Source organism: Arabidopsis thaliana (assembly GCF_000001735.4).
Source record: "Arabidopsis thaliana chromosome 1 sequence".
NCBI classification, from domain to species: Eukaryota; Viridiplantae; Streptophyta; class Magnoliopsida; order Brassicales; family Brassicaceae; genus Arabidopsis; species Arabidopsis thaliana.
The window spans coordinates 10497993-10517490 of NC_003070.9; the positions used below are offsets into that span (position 1 = coordinate 10497993).

The 19498-nt window shown below is 37.2% G+C and overlaps 7 protein-coding genes and 1 non-coding gene across 12 annotated transcripts; 2 read left to right on the top strand and 6 right to left on the bottom strand.

The window, feature by feature from the left end:
- Positions 1-317: 317 nt before the first annotated feature.
- Positions 318-1470, bottom strand: AT1G29965 (Ribosomal protein L18ae/LX family protein). Its single transcript, NM_179398.1, has 4 exons — positions 1367-1470; positions 1137-1252; positions 978-1041; positions 318-807 (listed from the first exon to the last, which is right to left on the bottom strand). Exons 1-4 carry the CDS (start codon positions 1379-1381, stop codon positions 466-468), a joined length of 537 nt encoding a protein of 178 aa, NP_849729.1. The 5' UTR covers positions 1382-1470; the 3' UTR covers positions 318-465.
- RPL18AA (60S ribosomal protein L18A-1) lies at positions 359-3506 on the bottom strand. Of its 3 annotated transcripts, none has more exons than NM_001084157.1 (7): positions 3145-3435; positions 3012-3062; positions 2827-2902; positions 2128-2242; positions 1137-1252; positions 978-1041; positions 359-807 (listed from the first exon to the last, which is right to left on the bottom strand). In NM_001084157.1, the coding sequence occupies exons 1-7, from the start codon at positions 3317-3319 to the stop codon at positions 466-468; spliced, it is 939 nt and encodes a 312-aa protein (NP_001077626.1). In that variant the 5' UTR covers positions 3320-3435; the 3' UTR covers positions 359-465. The 3 variants fall into 3 exon arrangements, with proteins under 3 accessions (NP_001077626.1, NP_564343.1, NP_001154385.1); NM_001160913.1 differs by lacking the exons at positions 359-807; positions 978-1041; positions 1137-1252 and adding exons at positions 1673-2019; positions 2500-2582; positions 2681-2723 and having other exon boundaries at positions 3145-3460; NM_102737.3 differs by lacking the exons at positions 359-807; positions 978-1041; positions 1137-1252 and adding an exon at positions 1599-2019 and having other exon boundaries at positions 3145-3506.
- Positions 3507-4342: 836 nt separating this feature from the next.
- On the bottom strand, positions 4343-5031 carry AT1G09075. Its single transcript, NR_143464.1, has one exon. It is a non-coding gene; the product is annotated as an uncharacterized misc_RNA (transcript).
- A 215-nt stretch (positions 5032-5246) lies between these two features.
- On the bottom strand, positions 5247-8197 carry AT1G29980 (choice-of-anchor C domain protein, putative (Protein of unknown function, DUF642)). Of its 2 annotated transcripts, NM_102738.3 has the most exons (3): positions 7888-8197; positions 6094-6618; positions 5247-6002 (listed from the first exon to the last, which is right to left on the bottom strand). In NM_102738.3, the coding sequence occupies exons 1-3, from the start codon at positions 8000-8002 to the stop codon at positions 5419-5421; spliced, it is 1224 nt and encodes a 407-aa protein (NP_564344.1). In that variant the 5' UTR covers positions 8003-8197; the 3' UTR covers positions 5247-5418. The 2 variants fall into 2 exon arrangements, with proteins under 2 accessions (NP_564344.1, NP_973938.1); NM_202209.2 differs by lacking the exon at positions 7888-8197 and having other exon boundaries at positions 5288-6002; positions 6094-7174.
- Positions 8198-9540: 1343 nt separating this feature from the next.
- Positions 9541-11159, top strand: PFD6 (prefoldin 6). The gene is made up of 5 exons (NM_102739.4): positions 9541-9749; positions 9844-9914; positions 10034-10158; positions 10396-10456; positions 10773-11159. The coding sequence occupies exons 1-5, from the start codon at positions 9674-9676 to the stop codon at positions 10827-10829; spliced, it is 390 nt and encodes a 129-aa protein (NP_174292.2). The 5' UTR covers positions 9541-9673; the 3' UTR covers positions 10830-11159.
- A 4-nt stretch (positions 11160-11163) lies between these two features.
- MNS3 (alpha-mannosidase 3) lies at positions 11164-14566 on the bottom strand. 2 transcript variants are annotated; one of them, NM_102740.3, is made up of 6 exons: positions 14251-14566; positions 12816-13753; positions 12449-12710; positions 12118-12315; positions 11881-12029; positions 11164-11789 (listed from the first exon to the last, which is right to left on the bottom strand). In NM_102740.3, the coding sequence occupies exons 1-6, from the start codon at positions 14326-14328 to the stop codon at positions 11540-11542; spliced, it is 1875 nt and encodes a 624-aa protein (NP_564345.1). In that variant the 5' UTR covers positions 14329-14566; the 3' UTR covers positions 11164-11539. The 2 variants fall into 2 exon arrangements, with proteins under 2 accessions (NP_564345.1, NP_001320239.1); NM_001332879.1 differs by having other exon boundaries at positions 14093-14566.
- Positions 14567-15158: 592 nt separating this feature from the next.
- On the top strand, positions 15159-18393 carry nMAT1 (Intron maturase, type II family protein; the record flags this gene model as incomplete). The annotated part of the gene is made up of 2 exons (NM_102741.3): positions 15202-17506; positions 17970-18393. One exon carries the CDS (start codon positions 15202-15204, stop codon positions 17335-17337), a length of 2136 nt encoding a protein of 711 aa, NP_174294.1. The 3' UTR covers positions 17338-17506; positions 17970-18393.
- Positions 17882-18355, bottom strand: AT1G30020 (hypothetical protein (Protein of unknown function, DUF538); the record flags this gene model as incomplete). The annotated part of the gene is made up of 1 exon (NM_102742.1): positions 17882-18355. The coding sequence occupies one exon, from the start codon at positions 18353-18355 to the stop codon at positions 17882-17884; it is 474 nt and encodes a 157-aa protein (NP_174295.1).
- Positions 18394-19498: the final 1105 nt, after the last annotated feature.

Below are 19498 nucleotides of genomic sequence, written 5' to 3' on the forward strand. Positions count from 1 at the left end.
TGTTTAGAAGAGGGATAAAGTCATCCAAAGATTGTTCACTCACTTTAGCCGATTAGATTGGTTCGTCCGGGTTTGGTCCTAATGAGCTAGTAGTCTCATATGAGTCGTCTAAACCAAAGCTCTAGTCTTCTTCACGTTGTTCGTTCATTTCATGGTAGATTCTAATTACATTCTTTTAAGAGGATATTAGTTTAAGCTCTAATCGTACCGTATTCATGGATTAAGAAAACATCTACAATGTCCAACAAATTTTAGAACGGGGATCAACGCAGACAATTGGGAAACCTAACTAATAAAAATGAACAAGAAAAGCCAGAATCGAAACCAAGAGAATGAATCATAAAACTTCAAGATTCTACCCACAAAATTTTAAAAAGCCAAAACCAGCAACTTCGATCCCTCAACAAGTATGAAAAGTCAATTACCTTATGAATTTATGATAGAAAAATGAGAGAGCTTCTAGTTCTACATAAACAAGTTAGGCTTGTTGGCCTTGAAGGTAGTCTTGAGCTTTCTGGTGGGAGGTCTAACCTTCCTGAAGACCAACGGGAACTTGATCTTGCTGTTGTGAAACTGCTTCGTGCTTTCCCTCTTGCAGAGAGAGGCTGGGACTGTTGCTGTCTTAATAATCTGAATGCAAGGGAACCTTACTCTGTGTCTTGACGCCATCTCAGTGTACATTTGCTCCACTGCTCCATTCAAAGTAGTGTCACGGTACTCTTTGTACATGTTATGGTAACCTGTACGGCTCTGGTATCTCAACCAGATTCCAAAATTCTTGATCGTTGTTGGGTTCTTCTCAAAGATCTGTCACACCAATTAGTCATTTTAAGAATCAAGCAACACGAACGACAAAATATTTTACAGAATCACAAACACTTTACACAATCAAGTTAAGACCAAATATCTAAAAATGTTCCATAATTCTGAGAGACTACTACCGAGAACAAATCAAATTCAGATCCTACAGCAAGTACCTCGTTGATGGCTAGCATCTGTCCATTACTCTTCTTCACCTTCTTTTGCCTCCTTAAGTAGTACCTGAATTCAAAACACATACATGAAGAAACGATTCAATATCACAACGATTCAAACATCATGAAATTGGTGAGAATTTATGATAAAATTAAACTAACCAGAACTTGGATTTGGCAAGAACCTCGTTCGTTGCCCATAGCTTCATCCTGTAAATCTTTGGTTGCTCATCTTTCTCCGTCGGGAGAGCTCGTCCTACGACTTGGTACTGGTGCAGCTGCAATTACAAAATTCCGATCAGATTTGTCGAAATTAGAAAACGGGAAACATCAATGCGCTAAATTGGAAGGAGGAGAAGCTAAAGCTCCGGCTAGAGTTAACGAGATGTTACCCTGATAACACTCATTTTCGTCCTCCGCCGATGATTGAATCCTCCGATAATCGCAAGCTCTATTCTTGCGGCTTTTTTTTATATATGACCTAGCTAAAAAGAATGAAAATTTTAAACCCTAATCTCAAAAATTTAATACTAGATCCTACAGGCTAAAGCCCATTGGGCCTTTTAAATTTACAACCCACTGCCTATAATTCTCTACAGATTTTTATCAACCATCAATTTTACTGAATTCGGATTTTTTTTCGCTATGATCTATAAATAATAAAGTGTGTTGAGTAGAAGAAGAAAAGCACAAAGAAAGACATGAAAACGTATTTAGCTTTTGGGGAACTTTTTGTGTAGCAATGGTCAAAACAAATCACAAAATATTTTACATATAGATAGATATGCCACCAAGGGAATCAACCACATATATACAATATTTAGTTATGATATAAAATTCAACACAAAGTTACAAATATTTCCCTTCTGTAACTCACTAAAATCAGCAATAACTGGTGTAAATGATATTGATATATATCTACGTTTTCGAGTATATATGTAGATATATATACAAGATTGAGTTTGGTTTTGGCTGGGGAGTAGTTTCACCAGATGTTAATATCCCCAGTCATCCCGAGCATGACGGCAATCAAATAGACAACGGACTGGAAGAATTCATAAAAAGAAAAAGAAATTATGAGAGACAATGATGAATATAGATGAGTGACCAATGCCGTTGTTCTACGACAATGTAATGAGAGAGAGGAACTCACTGCGATTGAACAGGCAACGTAACCAGCTTTCTCGCGGTGATCAACAGATGTGACTAGAACAATAAAAGCACCGAGGTACCAAGGGATCCCACCGAACAAGAAGCCCATGATAAACCTGGGACCATAGACAACAAAAACTTTAATTAGCAACTGGAACGAGTTTCAAGTCACAAGATGTATGCTTTCAGCTTTCTCTCGTTAAACGACAGAATCATATAAGGCGGATTGCACTTGTATCTCCGTGTCAGGGAGTTCATCAAAGTATATCCAGATTGAATGACCAACAAATCCATTTATCGAATATTAGCTAATCTTGATGCTCTTGTAAATCTAAACATTAGTGGATAGAGACAAGCCTCAAGAAGGTTTTACACAGACTTTTTATATTGATTCCAAGAGGCAATCAGTTCATCTAGAATCTCACTCGAAACAAAGAGATTCCAGGAAAGAAGACTCTGTTACAGAATCTAGAGCTAGTTCCACAACGAACTGTCACTTAATACTATCAAAGAAATTGGTTATGATAGCATTCTAAAACCTAAAGATCATAAACCGAGTTTCCAACTACCATAAACCTAAGCTTCTGTAATTTTGATCTTATACATGGAATAAAACAACCAGAAATCAATTGCATTTGGCAATTCAAAACACAGAGAATGGGAATTCGTATTGCGAGACAATGTATAACAAGGAACTTACAGAAACCAGCCCATGCCCAAGCCACAACAAGGAAGTTCATGCTCTATCATTGGTCTCACCTCAACCACTGTATAATCTAAAACAACAATAACCAGAATCATTACTCTCACATCAACAAAAATCTACCCTCAGTATCTGATCAAATTGATATAGAAAAGAAAGAAGATTTTTCCAGAAATGATTACCAGGAACAACAACTGGGAATCCTTGAGCATAATTCACACCACCACCATGACCTAACAATTCCAATCACCAAATAATCACAAATCACAAAGTAATTATCCAAAATTAACAAGAGGGATAGAGAGATTTTAAAACCTTGGAGATTTTGGTAAGCATGTCCAGGAAACGTAGTAATCGGATGCTGTGGTTGCATAAATTGCGGTGGTGGAGTAGGAGTAGGAAAATTCGCAACGCCTTGAAACGTTCCGTAATAGTATTGATGTTGCTGATTCACGGTGGAGTCTCTAGGTTTTGCTGCCTCTTCGTCCATAATTGAGATCCGATTAACCTAAATTTTGCTTCCACACCGGCGTAACGCAGATATCAGAGAATTATCTAGCTCCTCAGCTGCGTTTACCGATGGAGAACGGCGAATTTATCGGCTAGGCAGAGACGAGGAGAAAAGAGACTTGGCGAAGAAAGAGACGACGATGAGGGAAGGAGTCAAAAGACACGGGATAGCTGACCCGGATACTATCCAATTTAAATTCCGGGTCGCCCCAATTTCCATATTTTTATCAAAATGGGCTTGATGATACTTTAATATGACCGTAGCAAAAGCCTGTTAACACTTCAATGAATATGATTATGGTCAATGTTTTGCTTCCTCCATCAACTGTTTATTTGTCCAAGTTTGCAACTCTTTATGGTTATTGTGTTTTTTTTTTTTGTTTTTTTTGTAGCTAATCCTTTGTTAGATGATTGGGGGGTGAATGGATCATACAAAACATGAAGCTATCCTAGGTCATTCTTTTGCAGGCATTGTGATGAAATATTCTTTAGCTATTTAGTGTAATATAATGGTTTTTTTCTCAGTCTCATATCTCTCGTCCTCATAAATTGCTATTCCACGTCCTTTGATACAGATATAAAAAATGTGTACAATGTAGACCCTGCAAGCTCTGTTTCTCCGTCGATAGTGTGATGACAACAACAGAACAATGCTATTCCAAGTAGAGCAGACGATGACTTGGAGAAGCAGTCCTCCAAATTGATGAGTCCACACATCTTTGGCCTCTGCAAGCTCTGTTTCTCCTTCAATGACAACACAGTAGGATTCTAGCACGATGGTAATCTATATTAATTATACACTCAAAAAACAAATTCGAATGCAATTTGGTTTAAACTGATAGGACGACAGTTTCTCTTTAACCAATGTGGCATTAGGCTTTCAACTTTTGCTGTAAAGAGTGTAAATGGAATACCTATCTAACTATATAAAGTTATTTACGTATACTCATCTTCCTTTACAATATACCTTAAATAACATCAAGGTTAAAGAAGAAGAAAACACCATTAACATGAGGATGCAACCAACTTCTGTTTTTTTTTCCTCTATAGTTCATAACACATAAAGAACAAGCATTATAGCTGAATCTAATCAATCACACAACCAACAAACATTGGCTGCTCTATAAAGTTGCAGTAAGAAAACATTCATATATATTAACACTAAAAAAACAAACCTAAACTGGATGTTACATCCTCACGAAGAAGAAAACTTTTTCATTTTTGGAGTGAAAACTATCCGAGAAACAAACATTGAGATTGTTAAATCAAGAAGAACTAGTAGATGAGTGAATCAGAAAGAAGCTGATTTGAAAAGTCATTCAGACTGAGTATCCGGAAGATTCTGGCATAGCAAAAGATAAAGCTGCACCAAGAAACATTCCAAGGATAATACAGACTGCTCTTAAGTACCTGCTATATGTCATCATCTTCATCATCTACTATTCCCAGAATCAAAACAAACATATGATTAACTCTTATCCTATTACTCTAAATCATAGATCCAAAATATGAAATGTTCATGGAAGCGAATAAGGGACCAAAAAAAAAAGAGATTCTATAAGCTTCAACATCTATCTACTCATGATACTTCCGGAGATAATTCCGGATTAAAAAATTAAGAAGTTCATTATGGAAATCGGAGACGACGACGACGGCGGTGGAGAGAGAAGAAGCAAAGAGAAGAAATTTAAGAATTCTGAATGCGACGACACCTTTTTATAAACAGTGGAGCAAAATTATAAAAACCTACTTATTCTTTACCAAACTAAACCGAAACATTTTTTATCTCCGGTACGTGTGTATTCGAATTGACGTTGATTTACCCAAAATTATCTGTATACATACATTTTCTAAGATGTTATGTTTGTGGTAGATTTATCCAAATATATTCGAACAAAATAATAAAACTATAGAAAAAAACTCTCGATTTTCGTTGGGACAAGCTTTTGCATAACGATAAACACCTTCGAATTTGCTTTAACCCGATGGATAAATAAACCATACAGAATTCTTCTTGGTTTGCAACAACATTTTACTGGTACACTAGAATAAAACCGGAACATCTAAATTTTGAGTTACTTAAACCAAACCGACAACGAGAAGAACAAAAACCCAAAACCCAAACCCAGCTCCGATTCTCTTCGACCCGGAGAACCACACTCTAACGTCATCGATCACAGGTCCACACAAGGAGCTCATATCATCAGTCCTCGTATTGTAATAAACACTGTAGAACGCAACTCTGGTTCGATCAGCCTTAGCCGTGAAATTCAAACCGGCCTTTTCGAAACTGGAGTTCGCTTGCGCCATGTAATGAAAGTTCTGCGCCTGATCACCTGCGAATGCCATAATAGCCAATGGTTCCTTGCATTTATCACCTGCGTGGCCTAGTGAGAAAGACAATATGTACGGCTTATCTGCTTTGGTCTCAACCATTTGTGAAATAATTCCTTCTTTGCCTGAGAGTAGCTCGACGGCTCGTTTGCCCTTTGGAACAGAGAAGTGATCCGAGTCAACAAACCGAACCGCTCTGTTCGATTCAACAGTCCAACCAGGAAGAGACGAGATTTCTTCGTCGAGGTTTGTCGGAAGTAAAACACCAAGAGACGTGTTCCTAAACATCCATGGACCATCTTCGAAATCTCCATTAATCACCGCATTATCTACAAAATGTAACCAAAAAAATCAGGGTGAAATAGGCACATTTTAGAACTTTGGAGTCGAAAATAGAAATATAGAGAAATTTATGGTTACCTTTGGGTTTATCAGGAGTAAAGAGCTTCTTAATAGCAATGTCATCGATGATTGGTCCACAAGTCGGATCATCTTCCATACCCGGATTCTTAAAAACCAACCGTACATGATCATCTTCCGCTTCAAACGCCCACGCATAAGGGTCCCACCCTTGAACGCTATAAAGCGTTTGCAAATCAACGTTCCGCGACGCCAGCATATCGTCCGCGTCTGCGTTCACAGACGCTACCGACACGTTTATCGATTCGAGTTGAGCGCACGTGCGAGCAGCGCTGAACGTGACTGAATAGACAAAACCTTTCTCAACCGTTAGATCTTGGCTGATCTCTGCGTCGTTCCCTAATCGGACGGCGTGACGGCCTTGTGGGACAATGAGGATCATTCCGCCTTGTTTTTGACCGGAATTTATTAGCTCCACCGTACCGTTGGATTTCCAGCTTGGGATATCGGATGGTCCGTCAGTTACTCCGTCGTCAGGAAAGCCACTTGACGGTGATGTTTCGAAGTCGCCGTTGATCACTAAACCTGTCATAACAAAAAATAAAGGTTACAGACAATTTTAAAATAATAATGTACATTGGATTATTTGGTTAGACAAAATCATTGGAAACGCCAAATGATCACGTTTCAAGATTGTTTTGAAACTAGCTAGCGGTGTGAAAAGAGATTGTTTTTGTCTTTCTCAAATAAATAGTTTGATTCGACATAACACTTTAATTTACTAGATTGTAAAAACGTGAACGAAAAAAAATAATAAGGAGACACGAGGCTTGAAACGTCTAATATGGGGCCAGACATACGGCCCATACCTTCTAGCTATGACTTAGTAGGACCACAATTGTGAAGACTCGTTTTGACTATTTACTAATTTTTATGTTTACACTCTACAGTTCCCAATTTACAAGTTAAAAATGCCCCTTCTAATAGGGGAAAGCAAGAGACAATTGTTGTGTTTTCGGTGGAAAAACAAAAGAAAGCGTGTTGAAAAACTAGAGAAGTATTCAGACACTTGGATGTCGTTTTATCAAGTATTCTTTGTCGTTTTGTAATACTACGACCAAAAGACCACCTACTATTTGGCGCGAATCCTACTCAAGTGGTTTTTTTTTTTGGTAAATTTTTTAATCAAATAATTTCTTAGAAAGTAAAGTACCTAAACAACTTTCTTTATGAAATCAGATCTTTAAATTAATATCCACATAAAAAAAAAAAAAAAGAGTTCTCAGGGTTTTGTTGGTGTGTGTTTGTTATTTGTTAATTGAAGCTAAGGAAGATTTAAGAAGGGCTTCCTTTTTAATTTTGCCGCCGCTGAAAGCACGAATAAGATACTTTATACTTAATTGACAAATAGACCCATACAACTTTCATTTTCTTTTCTATTGTGACGGATTAAATTCAGTTGACAGTTTTTCCCCTGACTATGAGATAACCTTAACTAGATTAGCATTACTGGTTCGATTAACACTGTTTACTTACTTAAACTAGACATTAACATAACAGATTTCTAATCTTTAGTAAAGAAGAAAACTCAACTTAAAAATCTTAGCAACAGTGAAGTGAAATTGAGGAAAACCCCCAAAAATCTAAACACTCAAAATCCAGATAAAAACTAAATCAATCATCTGAAACTAAATTATTTTGGTCCTCTGTTCTTGAAACAGAGATGGGTTGGATTCAAGAAACCAAATCTTGATAACACAAGATTCTTATTTAAATGGCATTTTTGAGAAAAACCAATCACGCAGAGACCAGAAAAGAACAAAGAAATTTGATGAAGGTAAGTGAAAAGCGTACCATCCTCAACCGCCGGAGACTTGTCGTCAGCGACGGCGACTAAGACGGCAACGGAGACACTGAGCAGAAACAAGAAAATGGAACTCCATTTGCATCTATTGTTGCTCGGAACCATATCTCTCCTCTACTTCTTCTTCGTCTTCCTCAAGATATCTAAATGCTCTCTTTATCTCTCTTCTCTCTCTCTGTAAGTGTGAAATGTGAAAGTGTCTTTCTGTATGTTCTTTTCGGGCAGCGAGCAAAGACAGGGAAGGTTAGTGTCCTTTTATCCAAGATTCCTCACTCCTTGTCTTTTTTTTTCTTCTTTTTTTTTAACTCTCAACATTTAATTTCCACTATATTTAAAGCTCTTTACAGACAAAACTCCATGCACGCATAACAAAAAAAAAGTAAAAGAAATGTTTCTACTGTAACATAGTATTTAATTGTTCTAATTAGTAGAGCCACGATGGAATAAGTTTTAGTATTGACCTAGGTTCTCTCTTTTTTTTTCCCTCTCATTGGATCTGTGCTAGATGCGAGACTAAAGTGGCAACTTTACTTTTGATCCAACTCTATTTCTTTTAGGCTGTGGAGTGAATTATTAGTTTGACAACAACAAAAATGTCTTTGTAAAATCTTCGGCTTTTCACTATTATAGATTTGAAAAAATGTTGTTTAATACGTGAACTTTCAAAATTGGCCATTTAATACGTGAACTTTATATATGGCAAATTAATACATACAAAAATCGTTGACTGACAATTTTACATAAACTTAATCGTTGATCAAGCCAAAATCTACACGACGTTATCTGACATTAACAGACCGATAACAGTCGTTAACTAATCTTCGTTAGTTTCTAATACGACGTTGTTTCGAGTATCGCGAAAACGGAAAATGCCATTTAATACTCCAATTTTCAAATTGTGGTCATTTTATATATCAACTTCACATGTGGCCATTTTATATATGAACTAAACGTTGACCAATAGTTTAAAATATGAGAATGCGTTGATTAGACCAAAAAGACATACCGCTATCTAGACCTAGATATTCAGATTTTTGTTTGGATTCGGTTTGGATTTATTCAAATACCTAGGCCTAGATAGCGGTATGTCTCTTTGGCCTGGTTAACACATTCTCATTTTTTAAACTGTTGGTCAACGTTTAGTTCATGTATAAAATGGCCATATGTGAAGTTGATGTATAAAATGACCATAATTTGAAAGTTGGAGTATTAAATGGCATTTTTCCCGTTTTTGCGATAATCGAAATGACGTCGTATTGGAAACTAACAGAGATTAGTTAACGGCTGTTATCGGTCTGTTAATGTCAGATAACGTCGTGTAGATTTTGGCCTGATCAACGATTAAGTTTGTGTAAAATGGCCAGTCAACGATTTTTGTATGTATTAATTTACCATATATAAAGTTCACGTATTAAATGACCATTTTTTTAAAGTTCACGTATTAAACGACATTTTTCCCGTTATAGATTGAGGTATAAAGGGACGAAAAGTAAAAATTTGTGTTTATGAGAGTTATGTTCAGTGTTGATATGATCAGTGAACTAGAAGATATTACGTCACCAAGTGATAAATAGTGTTTTTCTTTTGTATGTAACTAAAACTAGGCTTGATAATAGAAGAAAAGCATATTGGGCCGTTAAAAAGTCCAAGTTAATACGGTTTTGGGCCTTACTAAAACACGGGGGCTTTAACGGAGTTTTGTTACTGCTCCTTGGTGGATCTGCGAGTTTTCAATAAACCACCGGAGTGAGGAAGAAGCAGACGACGACGACGAAGATGAGTTCATCGACTGTTCGTGATTTGCAGAGAGACCTAGAAAACAAGGCTAATGATCTCGGCAAAATCCAGAAAGGCAAGTTTCGTAGATTCTCGTAACTTTTCTCGATTTGATTCTTTTCTTGTTTCTGGAGGCGGGAAACCCTACTTTTCTGTGTTCATATTTTCAGATATCGGGAAGAATCATCAGCTGAGAAAGAAGTATACGATCCAACTCGGTGAGAATGAGCTCGTGCTTAAGGTATATGTTCATGTCTCACTGTTTAATCTGAGTTTTGTGGCTACTTCAACTGAAAAGAGAAGTTTATTTCGATTGTTGATTGGCTTTAATCTTTTTATGTGTCTGTCTTGTATCTACAGGAGTTAGATTTGCTGGAAGAAGATGCTAACGTCTACAAATTGATTGGTCCGGTGTTAGTGAAGCAGGATTTGGCTGAAGCTAATGCAAATGTTCGTAAACGAATTGAGTACATCTCTGCTGAATTGTGAGTTTCTTTTCTTTTAATGTGATTGAAGCAAATGCAGTTCGTTGAGAAACCTATTTTGGGATTGTTATTGTAAATAAAGAACCTTTCTTTCTTTCTAGGCTAATAGTGAGTGATTGCTGTTCATAAGTAGCTAAAATGTTTTCACTTCTAGCTATGTAACAACTATGAGAGATGTTGATAAAGTGTTTGAGCTATAGTGTTGTGACCTCAAGAATATTGTTGTATCCTTTGCAGGAAACGGCTTGATGCAATTCTTCAAGATATGGAAGAAAAACAAAACAACAAGAGAGAAACGGTAAGACATCTGCCTCTCATGCATTTATATACTTCTTTGAGTGCATTGAATTAGTGATACTAGGACTGCTACACCAATAATAGTCCAAACATTGATGCTCAGTATACTAAGCTCTAAAAAGATACTTTGGTAGCTATTGTTGTCAGTTTAAGCCTGCCCGGAAAGTAAATACTTGAACTTTGTTATCTCCTCTGTCTCGTTGAGTGGCCTACTGGCCTTGGCGCAATATGAGGATTTGCTGTTTCTGCACTTTCTTGGCTTTTAAATGGTGATAATGATCCTATGGTTTCAATTTATGGAATCAAAATATTTGCAGATAATGAAGTTACAACAAAGGCTACAAACTATCCAGGCAGGAAAAGCAAAGGCTTGATTGAGCTACTCAGTTGCAACCACACTTGTTAAACCCTTTCCACTGTGCTCGGCCTTGTCTCAATGGTGTCATATTCAGTTACTGAGGGTTCTTGTGGTTTCAGTTTATTGGGTGATTGATGTCTCTTTGTGTCACTAATCTTTTTTTGTTGACAACTAGACTTAAGTGTGTAACTTATACATGATCTTGTCGCCCTTTATGAAGTTATGAGTTTGGAGATTTACAAAAAAATATTGTGTGTGTGCGCCTAATTTGGTCTTCATACATACTTCAAGTCGATTATGTTCTATGCAACACCTTGCAGATTACAAAGAGCTAAGATGACCAAATGATCTCAAATTTAAAGGTTTATTAGTCATATCAGAATGATCTTATCTTGCAGTGTAAATGGTATGTATAAAAAACTAAAACCATAATTCATCTCCATGTCAATTGTGTCTGATTACATTTTGCCAAGTGAGAGCTTAACGAAAAGAGAGAATATTAGTCTCAAGAAACCTACTACTACAAGCAAAAACTTTTACGAGTTAAGTTATAATTTGGATGCAGAAGCTTATCTTACATTGAAAGTTATGACTTTTTTTCCTCAACGAACTAACTTCTTCTCCAATTGGCAGTGTACTATACATCACTTTCTCCATACCCTCTCTTAAGTTTGTGTATGTGTGTGTGTGTGTGTATTGTCTGGAGTAGTCTTCAAAACTAAGCCTTCAGGTGTTTCTTCTTATTGGTAATGGATGAGCTTCAGTGTTGAAAACAAACTTATCCAATGGTATCACTGAGTCATCTCCAAAGAGCAAGTATAAGTACTTCAATGTTTCACCAAGGAAAAATGTCTCCATCTTATCTCTTCTATGAGGAGGCACTTCTGTTACATCATCCAATGATGTGTATCCACCTGATTTCACCTTTGTGTACTTTTCAAAAGCTTCAAAAATTTGCCAACCTTGATCTCGGTATCTGCAATTTTAGAAATGTGTTAGCTTTAAGAGTAGAATAGTCCCCAAGAACTTAGATTAGTGAGGGAAAATCGGATGAATAGTTTTCATACTTTGTATCTTTTGTGATACGATAGAGGACAAAGAGTGATTCAACAGTTTCAGGGCGCAGTAGATTATGTCGATCAGCGGGCTTAATGATTATGTCATTTGCATACATAGAACTCTTATTCCCACCATCAAGACCATCCTCAGTGTAATCCTGCTTTATTAAAATCCAAGACTTAACAAAAAACAAGAAGAGCAAGGATGACAATAACGTTTTGGAAAAAAGTACACACAAAACTTACCTTTGTGTGAAAGTAAGCAATTTCTGGAGCAAGGCCAGTGGCAGTTACTTCATACATCTCAAAGCATGTTTTCGCTAAATCTTCTGCAAGTTTCAGATTTTCTAGGTCCTCAAAGGACAAAAGATTTTCCTTCAGGGCTTGTTCCTTTGTGAGGCCCTTGGTAGCACCGAGAGCAAGAGTACCAGGCAAGAAGCATACCTAGCAAGAAAAAGCAATTGAATGAATCACAAGTCAAGAACAACAAAACTCGTGAAATCTCTCAGCGAATGACAATAGCGTAATACTATGAAATGATTGCTATTTTCAGTACCAAGTAGCTAGTGACACTTACCAAATGATCCATTTTTGGACTGAATTCTCCCTTAGACCCGTAAGGTAACTCCCCTACAAAGACCAGACCTTTTGGAATTGAATTTTGCACAAGCAAATGCCTGACTCCTTTCATTGCCTCAATGTACATATCATGCAAATATGTGAAATTACTATTCAACTTAGCTCCTTGCTGAAGCCACACCTTAATTAAATACTCATAGTAGCTATCACCACGAGATCCCAACCTGATATTCTCACCAACAAAGTCACCTGTTTGAGGGCTGCACCAGGTAGAAACAACAAGTCAGATCAAAAGAGCCCGGGAAAGCAAGGGAAAGCAAATTACTAGCATGGTATTTATAGTTGAAAGAGCAAACACGAATTACCTGATATAGATTGGAACAAGACCTTCTGTCTTTGGAAGTGTTTTTATATGAGCTAAGACCTTCATGGCCTCTGTACTATACTTTGGATCACCAGAAATAGAACTGAGGTAGTTAAATTCAAGCTGTACAGAGGCAACTTCTGCTGTACTGCTCGCTCCTCCTGGAGCTGGATGAGCAGTCGATTCATGCAATATGACATCACAAAAGGGAACTGGAGTAGGGCTGGAGGTAAAAGCCGAAAGTAGACGGTCAGCCAAATCCTTAGCAATATTTAGATAGATGACTGGTTTCGGTCCAACATGGGTCATGTTCACCGTACCCTGCTCTCCTCCACTCAAATGGTATGCACTTAGAAGCCCACCTAAGACACGTATTGTAGTTTCAAACAAATTAACTTGACCTTTTTGACTGATTCTCTCCAAGAGATGAGTCTCAACCCATGATCCTGCTTCAGAGACGATATTATCAAGACCCATTATCATGGCTGTATCAAGAGCATCCACAACAGTGGCACCTAATCCTCCTAAACCATCCACACCTTTCTGGCTAATAGGCATTAGCTCGTCATAACCCATGGCGTACTTTCTATAGCCAGACCATGCATGGTCAAAAGCCTCTTTTACACTTTGCTGCCTAGCTGCCCATTTTGGGTCAGAATTTGAAATAGTTGAGCCATTAGTGGAACTTCCTCTTAATTGTCCTTCGTCAGGTGATAAACGAGGTGGAAGCCTAGGTGGCTTTCTCAAAAGTCCCCCTAGCCTAAGTCCCCCAACAAAAGTGACCTTTCCTTTCTCATTAAGACCAGATTCATTTGGACTCTTACTCATCAGCATTAGACATGCTACTCCAAAGAACAGTATTAATATAAGGAACTTCCCCGTGCTACAGCTAGCGTAGTTGCGTTTTGTACTAAGAGTAAGCAAGCTTTGAGAAAAAACCTATAACACAAGACATTGCAAAAGAATGATGTCAAAAAAGAAGAGCAAACTAAATCAACTTTCATACACGTACGACCAAAAGCTTCAAGTCATCCATTACTAGATTCATAGCACCTTCTACATGTCCAATTCTTACTCCTTCTAAGCAAACATTTCTATTGCTCAGATTATAACTTCATTTTAGGAGTCTCACAGTAAGAAGCCTAAAACTTTAATCTGAAGCTAGAGACTATATAAGATGGGAATTCTATATCTTAACCTGAAAGCATACAACTTCTATCTAAAAACTGAAGCTTTAGCGGCAGTTTATCAATCTAGCTTTCTATAACTCAGCATTACCTCACAAAAACGTAATTTCGTGAATCCAAGGTCAATTTGGACACAAAGCAATTCATCTAAAACCAAAGAAGATGAACCAGATACAAGAACCAGTGACATCAAATCCATAATAAAGGAGAAAACTTGGGCATAACCCATATCAGAGATCAAGATATAACCTTTAAAGGAGATCGATGTCTGAACTTGGCATTGTCGTAATGAATATCTTTAACTGAATATGGTAGAGATTTCGACATGCTCAGATCCCCCCGTTCTAATTGAAGATCGGCTTTGGGGTTCGTGTTCTGTCTGCCGCCGATCTAATAATGACCGGAGAATAAGATGAGATTTCTTCGGGACCAGATGAGATTTTTTTTTTTCAGAAGAATAAAAAAAGTGTTTCGCAGAGACAACGCAGAGAAGTCTTCTTCTCTGAAATATTACGGCAGCTTCTTTACAAGCATTGACCAACCAAACTCAAGCTTCCGATTTCTTTCTTTTTCCTCTTGTTTTTTTTTTTCTTCGTCAAACATTATTAATTCGTTTCTTCTAATTACGAATTACCACATAATTTTGTTTTCATCCATTTCCTAAGTAAATTTTAAATCTTTCGCTTTCACGACATTTTTTTTGTTTTTTTTTTTCTATAAAGTAATGACATTTCAATAAACAAATAGAGAATTTTGAATGAATGTAGTGGAAAAGTGGATTAAACTGCTAACCGACTACACTAAACTATTTTTGGAGCGGATAATAAACCGTCACGTACCAAATTTTTTTACGTTAAAAAGTTTATAATTAATCCACCGCGGAATTGTTCTATTTTTTTTTTCAGTCCGTACTACTGATTATAGTTTATGAATGGTTAACGAAAAGCGGTCCGTCCTAATCGCCGCAACCATTTGAATCCTTTGTTAGTACTAAAAGTTTGTGATTATGACTAAAAAAAGGTCTAGTTTGAAAAATGGTTAATACTTTTAGGCTTATCTAGGTGAATTAGTGAATTTTAAAAACCTTAAGCTCGACTCATAATAATAACAAAATACTGGGGCTGAATTAGAAACCGTCATTATACAAAAACTTTCAATTATTATTCACGCGTCCTCCTTGTACTCGTCCAATGTAAGAGAATGAAAAGACTGACATATCCATTGAGTTCTCTGAGGAATATCGTCGAACACTTTCACTGCAACACCTTCCACAAACCAATCTCTTCTCTTTCAATCTCCCCAACTCTCAAATCCGAATCACGAGAACCTTCTTCGACCCAAGACCCGTATTCACTACTCAAACAAGATCCAGTCGATATATGTCTCTCACTCTGGGTCAAATCATTCTCTTCTCCTCCTTCTGCTACTTTCTCGAACCTCACTGGCTTTCTCTCCAAATTCGATTTATGGGTCTTAGCTTATCAACGAACTTGTGCTCATGTCACCGGAACTTTCCCACCGCGCAATGCTATTCATGCCAATGCCCTCCGTTCGCTTCTCTCCCTCCAAAACGCCGTTACACGTTCCGGTGGCAAATTTCGGTGGAACGATAAGATGAATCAGTACGTAAGGAGCCCAAAGGATAAAATCTCAATGAATGGTGGAGAGGGTATGTCGAAAGGGAAGGTAAGGAGGATCATTGAGTCTGAAGAACCGATTTTTCAGGATCGGGTGGTTCATGAGGTTCTGTTGATGATTCTTGAACCTTTCTTTGAAGCTAGGTTTTCGAGTAAGTCTCATGGGTTTAGACCAGGTAGGAATCCACATACTGTGATTAGAACTATCAGAAGTAATTTCGCTGGGTACTTGTGGTTTATGAAAGGTGATGTTAGTGAAATGTTGGATCATGTTGATGTTGATGTAGTGATGAATTGTCTTCAAAAGGTTGTCAAGGATAGGAAAGTTCTTGGCTTGATTGAATCTTCTTTGAAATTTTCTGATAAGAGAGTGTTAAAAAGGGTTGTTGAGAAACATGGCAATGACAATGGATTGGGGACGAAAAGGAGGATTGAACGTGAAAAGAGAAACAAGACGAAGAAGAAGATTTTGAGTGATGATGAGCCGAAACCGGATCCTTATTGGTTGAGGACTTTCTATAGTTTTGCTCCTAAGGAAGCTGCAAAGGTGCCTTCTTATGGCTACTGTGGCGTATTGAGTCCTTTGCTTGCTAATGTATGTCTTAATGAGTTGGATCGATTTATGGAAACGAAGATAGTTGAGTATTTTAGTCCTTGTAAAGATGATTCAATATGGAAGGAGTCTATTGAAGATGGTTGTCATAATCCAGCCTGGCCAGAGTTTGTTCCATCTAGTGGGAAGGAGAAAACTAGGAAAATGGATTACATTAGGTATGGGGGCCATTTTCTGATTGGCATTAGAGGGCCTAGAGAGGATGCAGTAAAGATGCGGAAGGAAATAATTGATTTTTGCGATAGAGTTTTTGGTGTGAGATTGGATAATTCAAAGTTAGAGATTGAACATATAAGTAGAGGTATTCAGTTTCTTGACCACATAATTTGCCGAAGAGTTATTTACCCTACTCTCCGTTATACAGGAAGTGGAGGCAGCATTGTGAGCAAAAAGGGTGTGGGAACTTTGCTATCTGTGTCTGCTAGTTTAGAACAATGTATCCGCCAATTTAGGCGGCTTGCTTTTGTTAAAGGTGACAAAGATCCCGAGCCTTTACCTTGCAACCCAATGCTTTATTCAAGCCAGTCTCATAGTAACTCTCAGATGAATAAGTTTCTTGAAACAATGGCTGATTGGTACAAATATGCAGACAATCGCAAGAAGGCTGTTGGATTCTGTGCTTATGTAATTAGAAGCTCTTTGGCTAAATTGTACGCTGCAAGGTATAGACTTAAATCTCGTGCCAAAGTGTACAGCATTGCCTCACGGGATCTTAGCCATCCATTAAGCGAGAGTAGCAATAATTCTGCACCTGAATACTCTGATCTTCTGAGAATGGGACTCGTTGATGCTATAGAAGGAGTTCAATTCTCTCGCATGTCTTTGATTCCGTCTTGTGATTATACTCCATTCCCAAGGAACTGGATCCCAAATCATGAGCAAGTTTTGCAGGAGTACATCAGGCTACAAGACCCTAAATTCTTCTGTGGGTTGCATAGGTCAATAAAACGCGAGGGTCTAACCTTGCCCCAGGATGAGATCTCAGAGGCTGTGTGGGATTTCAAGACTCTTGGTGCTTGGAGATCAAAGTATGAAAATAAAAGAGAAGCAGATGATGGGTTGCAGAAATTAGACTCACAAACATGATTGTCTACCATTACCTCCTTTATTTGGTGTATCTGGTACAAGGATCATGATAAACCAGAGACTGAGAGTTATAGCGGAGAATTTCATCGCTATTCTTTTTTAATCCCCTTCTTCGCAAGAGACCCTGATTCTGGATCTGGCTTCCTTACCCAACAAATCATTGAACTTGGTAATCTAACTCTATACATTGTCTCACTTCATAGATGTTTTCCCAGATGTGAGTATTTTACTGACGTAGGTTATGTTAAAAACTTAGGAAAATGTGCATAAGCATTATGTCTTCCTTCACCAGATTTCCAAGTTTTAACTTTAGCTAGAATCCTAGGATGTGTAAGCTGTTTGAAGTGAATCGTTTCTGTTGTTTGTTTGATCCATCTGATTGTTTAGATTTAGTCGTGTCATACATCAAGGCATGAATTGCAGAACCTGTTTATTTACTGTGATGATCCATAAGCAATTCATTGTAAGAAAGGCGTGTCCTTATGATATTTAATGAAACTATCTCTTATTGAGTATGAAACAACTTCTGTTCTTTATTGGTTGCTTACATCAAGGAAGTCTGGTTACTCCTCTTTTCTTTTAATTTATCAACCCTCACATTGAAATGCTGAAACTTTAAATGTTCGTGACAGGCCGGTGGTATTAGCAAAGGTGATCTTCTCAGGATCTTTCTCTTTATGAAGATATCATTCACAGGAACCCAGATCATGAGCTCTTTGCTTTTGACTCCGGTAAGTCTCCTCATACGGCGGTCCTCAACAAACGCAGTTATCTCCGTGTCATATAAAACTCTGCGACCTATCTCACGGAATGTATGCTCAATCTTGCTTCTCATCCTCATCCACACAAACCCTTTTGTTTTGTTGTACCCAACTTCCGTCATATCCTTCAATGGCAACAATCCCGTGGGTAGTTTGATGAGAGCAAGAAGCTCCTTGGCTTTATCAAGACAAAGAGATTGATCACTGTAGCTCTCTATGTCATCACTCTCATCTATTATCATCTCTCTTAACGCCATAATAAATCACTTTGTTTTATTGTCGAATGCGACTTTTGGTTACTTTGCTATATAGTAAAGTTTCTATGGGTCTAATCATGTGTTTGGGTACGTAAAATGGAACACGAAAGGTGTGTGTGAGCATTTTCAGGCCTCATATTTGGCTGCATCATAACTCTGTGACTAATTTACTGAGGCAGAATCAAGCTATTACATAATTTAAGAACGAACTTGTTAAATGATTCGAGGTCTTGACTCTTGCTTGTCAGATTCACTTAAATGGGAAATAAATCAATAATGGATTGCAGTTTCAGAGAATCTCATTTCTTCTAAGCACTTGTACATTTTGGCAAAGATCATATAGTCCATGAGCTCATCCATCATGGCCCAATTTAACCCAGATTATTCAGTTAATGGGCTTTATTTTTTTTAAGGTTTTGGAGTCAATTTATTTCTGATGGGTTTATCAATAACGTCTCTTTTTTTTTTGTTTCCATTAATGTAGTAGTTTATCAATAACGTTATGATGAAGTTGTTGTTTTGATTTTTGTGACGAAGCTTTACCAGAACTGAACGTCACCAATTGATGCTGATATCCGCTAATTATAAATCTGATAAACTCACAAAAATTGCATTGACTCGTACAGTCGTACTTTGGTATTATTGAAAATTCAGAAAATAATATATATAAGTATATTATTTGTGATTTTCTAAATATTGATGAATACGTAAATGTGATATATATTCGTTTATTTCATCATTATCAATCTATCACTCTATAATTAATGTTAGACATCATATTTTAAAAACATAGACTAATTATTTTATCTTATGTTAACAATATATTTAGATATACAATAATATACATAAATTTCCAATTTATTGATTTGTGGTCAACTCAAGTCAATCTGGTATCTATGTTTAAAAATATAGACTTTACGACTTTATATACGAATGTTAAACTGTCAAAGCAAAACCACGGTTGTGTTATGATTTAAATACATGTGTATGCTGGATTTTAAGCTCTAGTTTGTTATTAGTTGAAGAAATTCCTTTGAATTTTATTTCTTTAATGATAGATATTAGATTCTCTAGACATCGCTCTGCCATCCACAAATGATACTTTGCCGAGAGATATTTTCCGGCCAAATAAAGCATATTCCA

What these genes read in the sequence shown, in the direction of transcription:
- AT1G29980 (NM_102738.3), bottom strand. Translation starts at nt 8,002, where the DNA reads ATGGTTCCGAGCAACAATAGATGCAAATGGAGTTCCATTTTCTTGTTT. An exon ending in GTCTCCGGCGGTTGAGGATG is followed by an intron (nt 6,619 to 7,887) that starts GTACGCTTTTCA and finishes TTGTTATGACAG; the next exon opens with GTTTAGTGATCAACGGCGAC. An exon ending in TACTCCTGATAAACCCAAAG is followed by an intron (nt 6,003 to 6,093) that starts GTAACCATAAAT and finishes TACATTTTGTAG; the next exon opens with ATAATGCGGTGATTAATGGA.
- RPL18AA (NM_001084157.1), bottom strand. Translation starts at nt 3,319, where the DNA reads ATGGACGAAGAGGCAGCAAAACCTAGAGACTCCACCGTGAATCAGCAA. An exon ending in TGCTTACCAAAATCTCCAAG is followed by an intron (nt 3,063 to 3,144) that starts GTTTTAAAATCT and finishes TGGAATTGTTAG; the next exon opens with GTCATGGTGGTGGTGTGAAT. An exon ending in CTTGCCAAATCCAAGTTCTG is followed by an intron (nt 1,042 to 1,136) that starts GTTAGTTTAATT and finishes TTTTGAATTCAG; the next exon opens with GTACTACTTAAGGAGGCAAA.
- MNS3 (NM_001332879.1), bottom strand. Translation starts at nt 14,230, where the DNA reads ATGGGTTATGCCCAAGTTTTCTCCTTTATTATGGATTTGATGTCACTG. An exon ending in CGAAATTACGTTTTTGTGAG is followed by an intron (nt 13,754 to 14,092) that starts GTAATGCTGAGT and finishes CTTGTGTTATAG; the next exon opens with GTTTTTTCTCAAAGCTTGCT. An exon ending in GTCCAAAAATGGATCATTTG is followed by an intron (nt 12,316 to 12,448) that starts GTAAGTGTCACT and finishes TTTTCTTGCTAG; the next exon opens with GTATGCTTCTTGCCTGGTAC.
- PFD6 (NM_102739.4), top strand. Translation starts at nt 9,674, where the DNA reads ATGAGTTCATCGACTGTTCGTGATTTGCAGAGAGACCTAGAAAACAAG. An exon ending in GAGTACATCTCTGCTGAATT is followed by an intron (nt 10,159 to 10,395) that starts GTGAGTTTCTTT and finishes TATCCTTTGCAG; the next exon opens with GAAACGGCTTGATGCAATTC. An exon ending in AAAACAACAAGAGAGAAACG is followed by an intron (nt 10,457 to 10,772) that starts GTAAGACATCTG and finishes AAATATTTGCAG; the next exon opens with ATAATGAAGTTACAACAAAG.
- AT1G29965 (NM_179398.1), bottom strand. An exon ending in CTTGCCAAATCCAAGTTCTG is followed by an intron (nt 1,042 to 1,136) that starts GTTAGTTTAATT and finishes TTTTGAATTCAG; the next exon opens with GTACTACTTAAGGAGGCAAA. An exon ending in AGATGCTAGCCATCAACGAG is followed by an intron (nt 808 to 977) that starts GTACTTGCTGTA and finishes TTGGTGTGACAG; the next exon opens with ATCTTTGAGAAGAACCCAAC.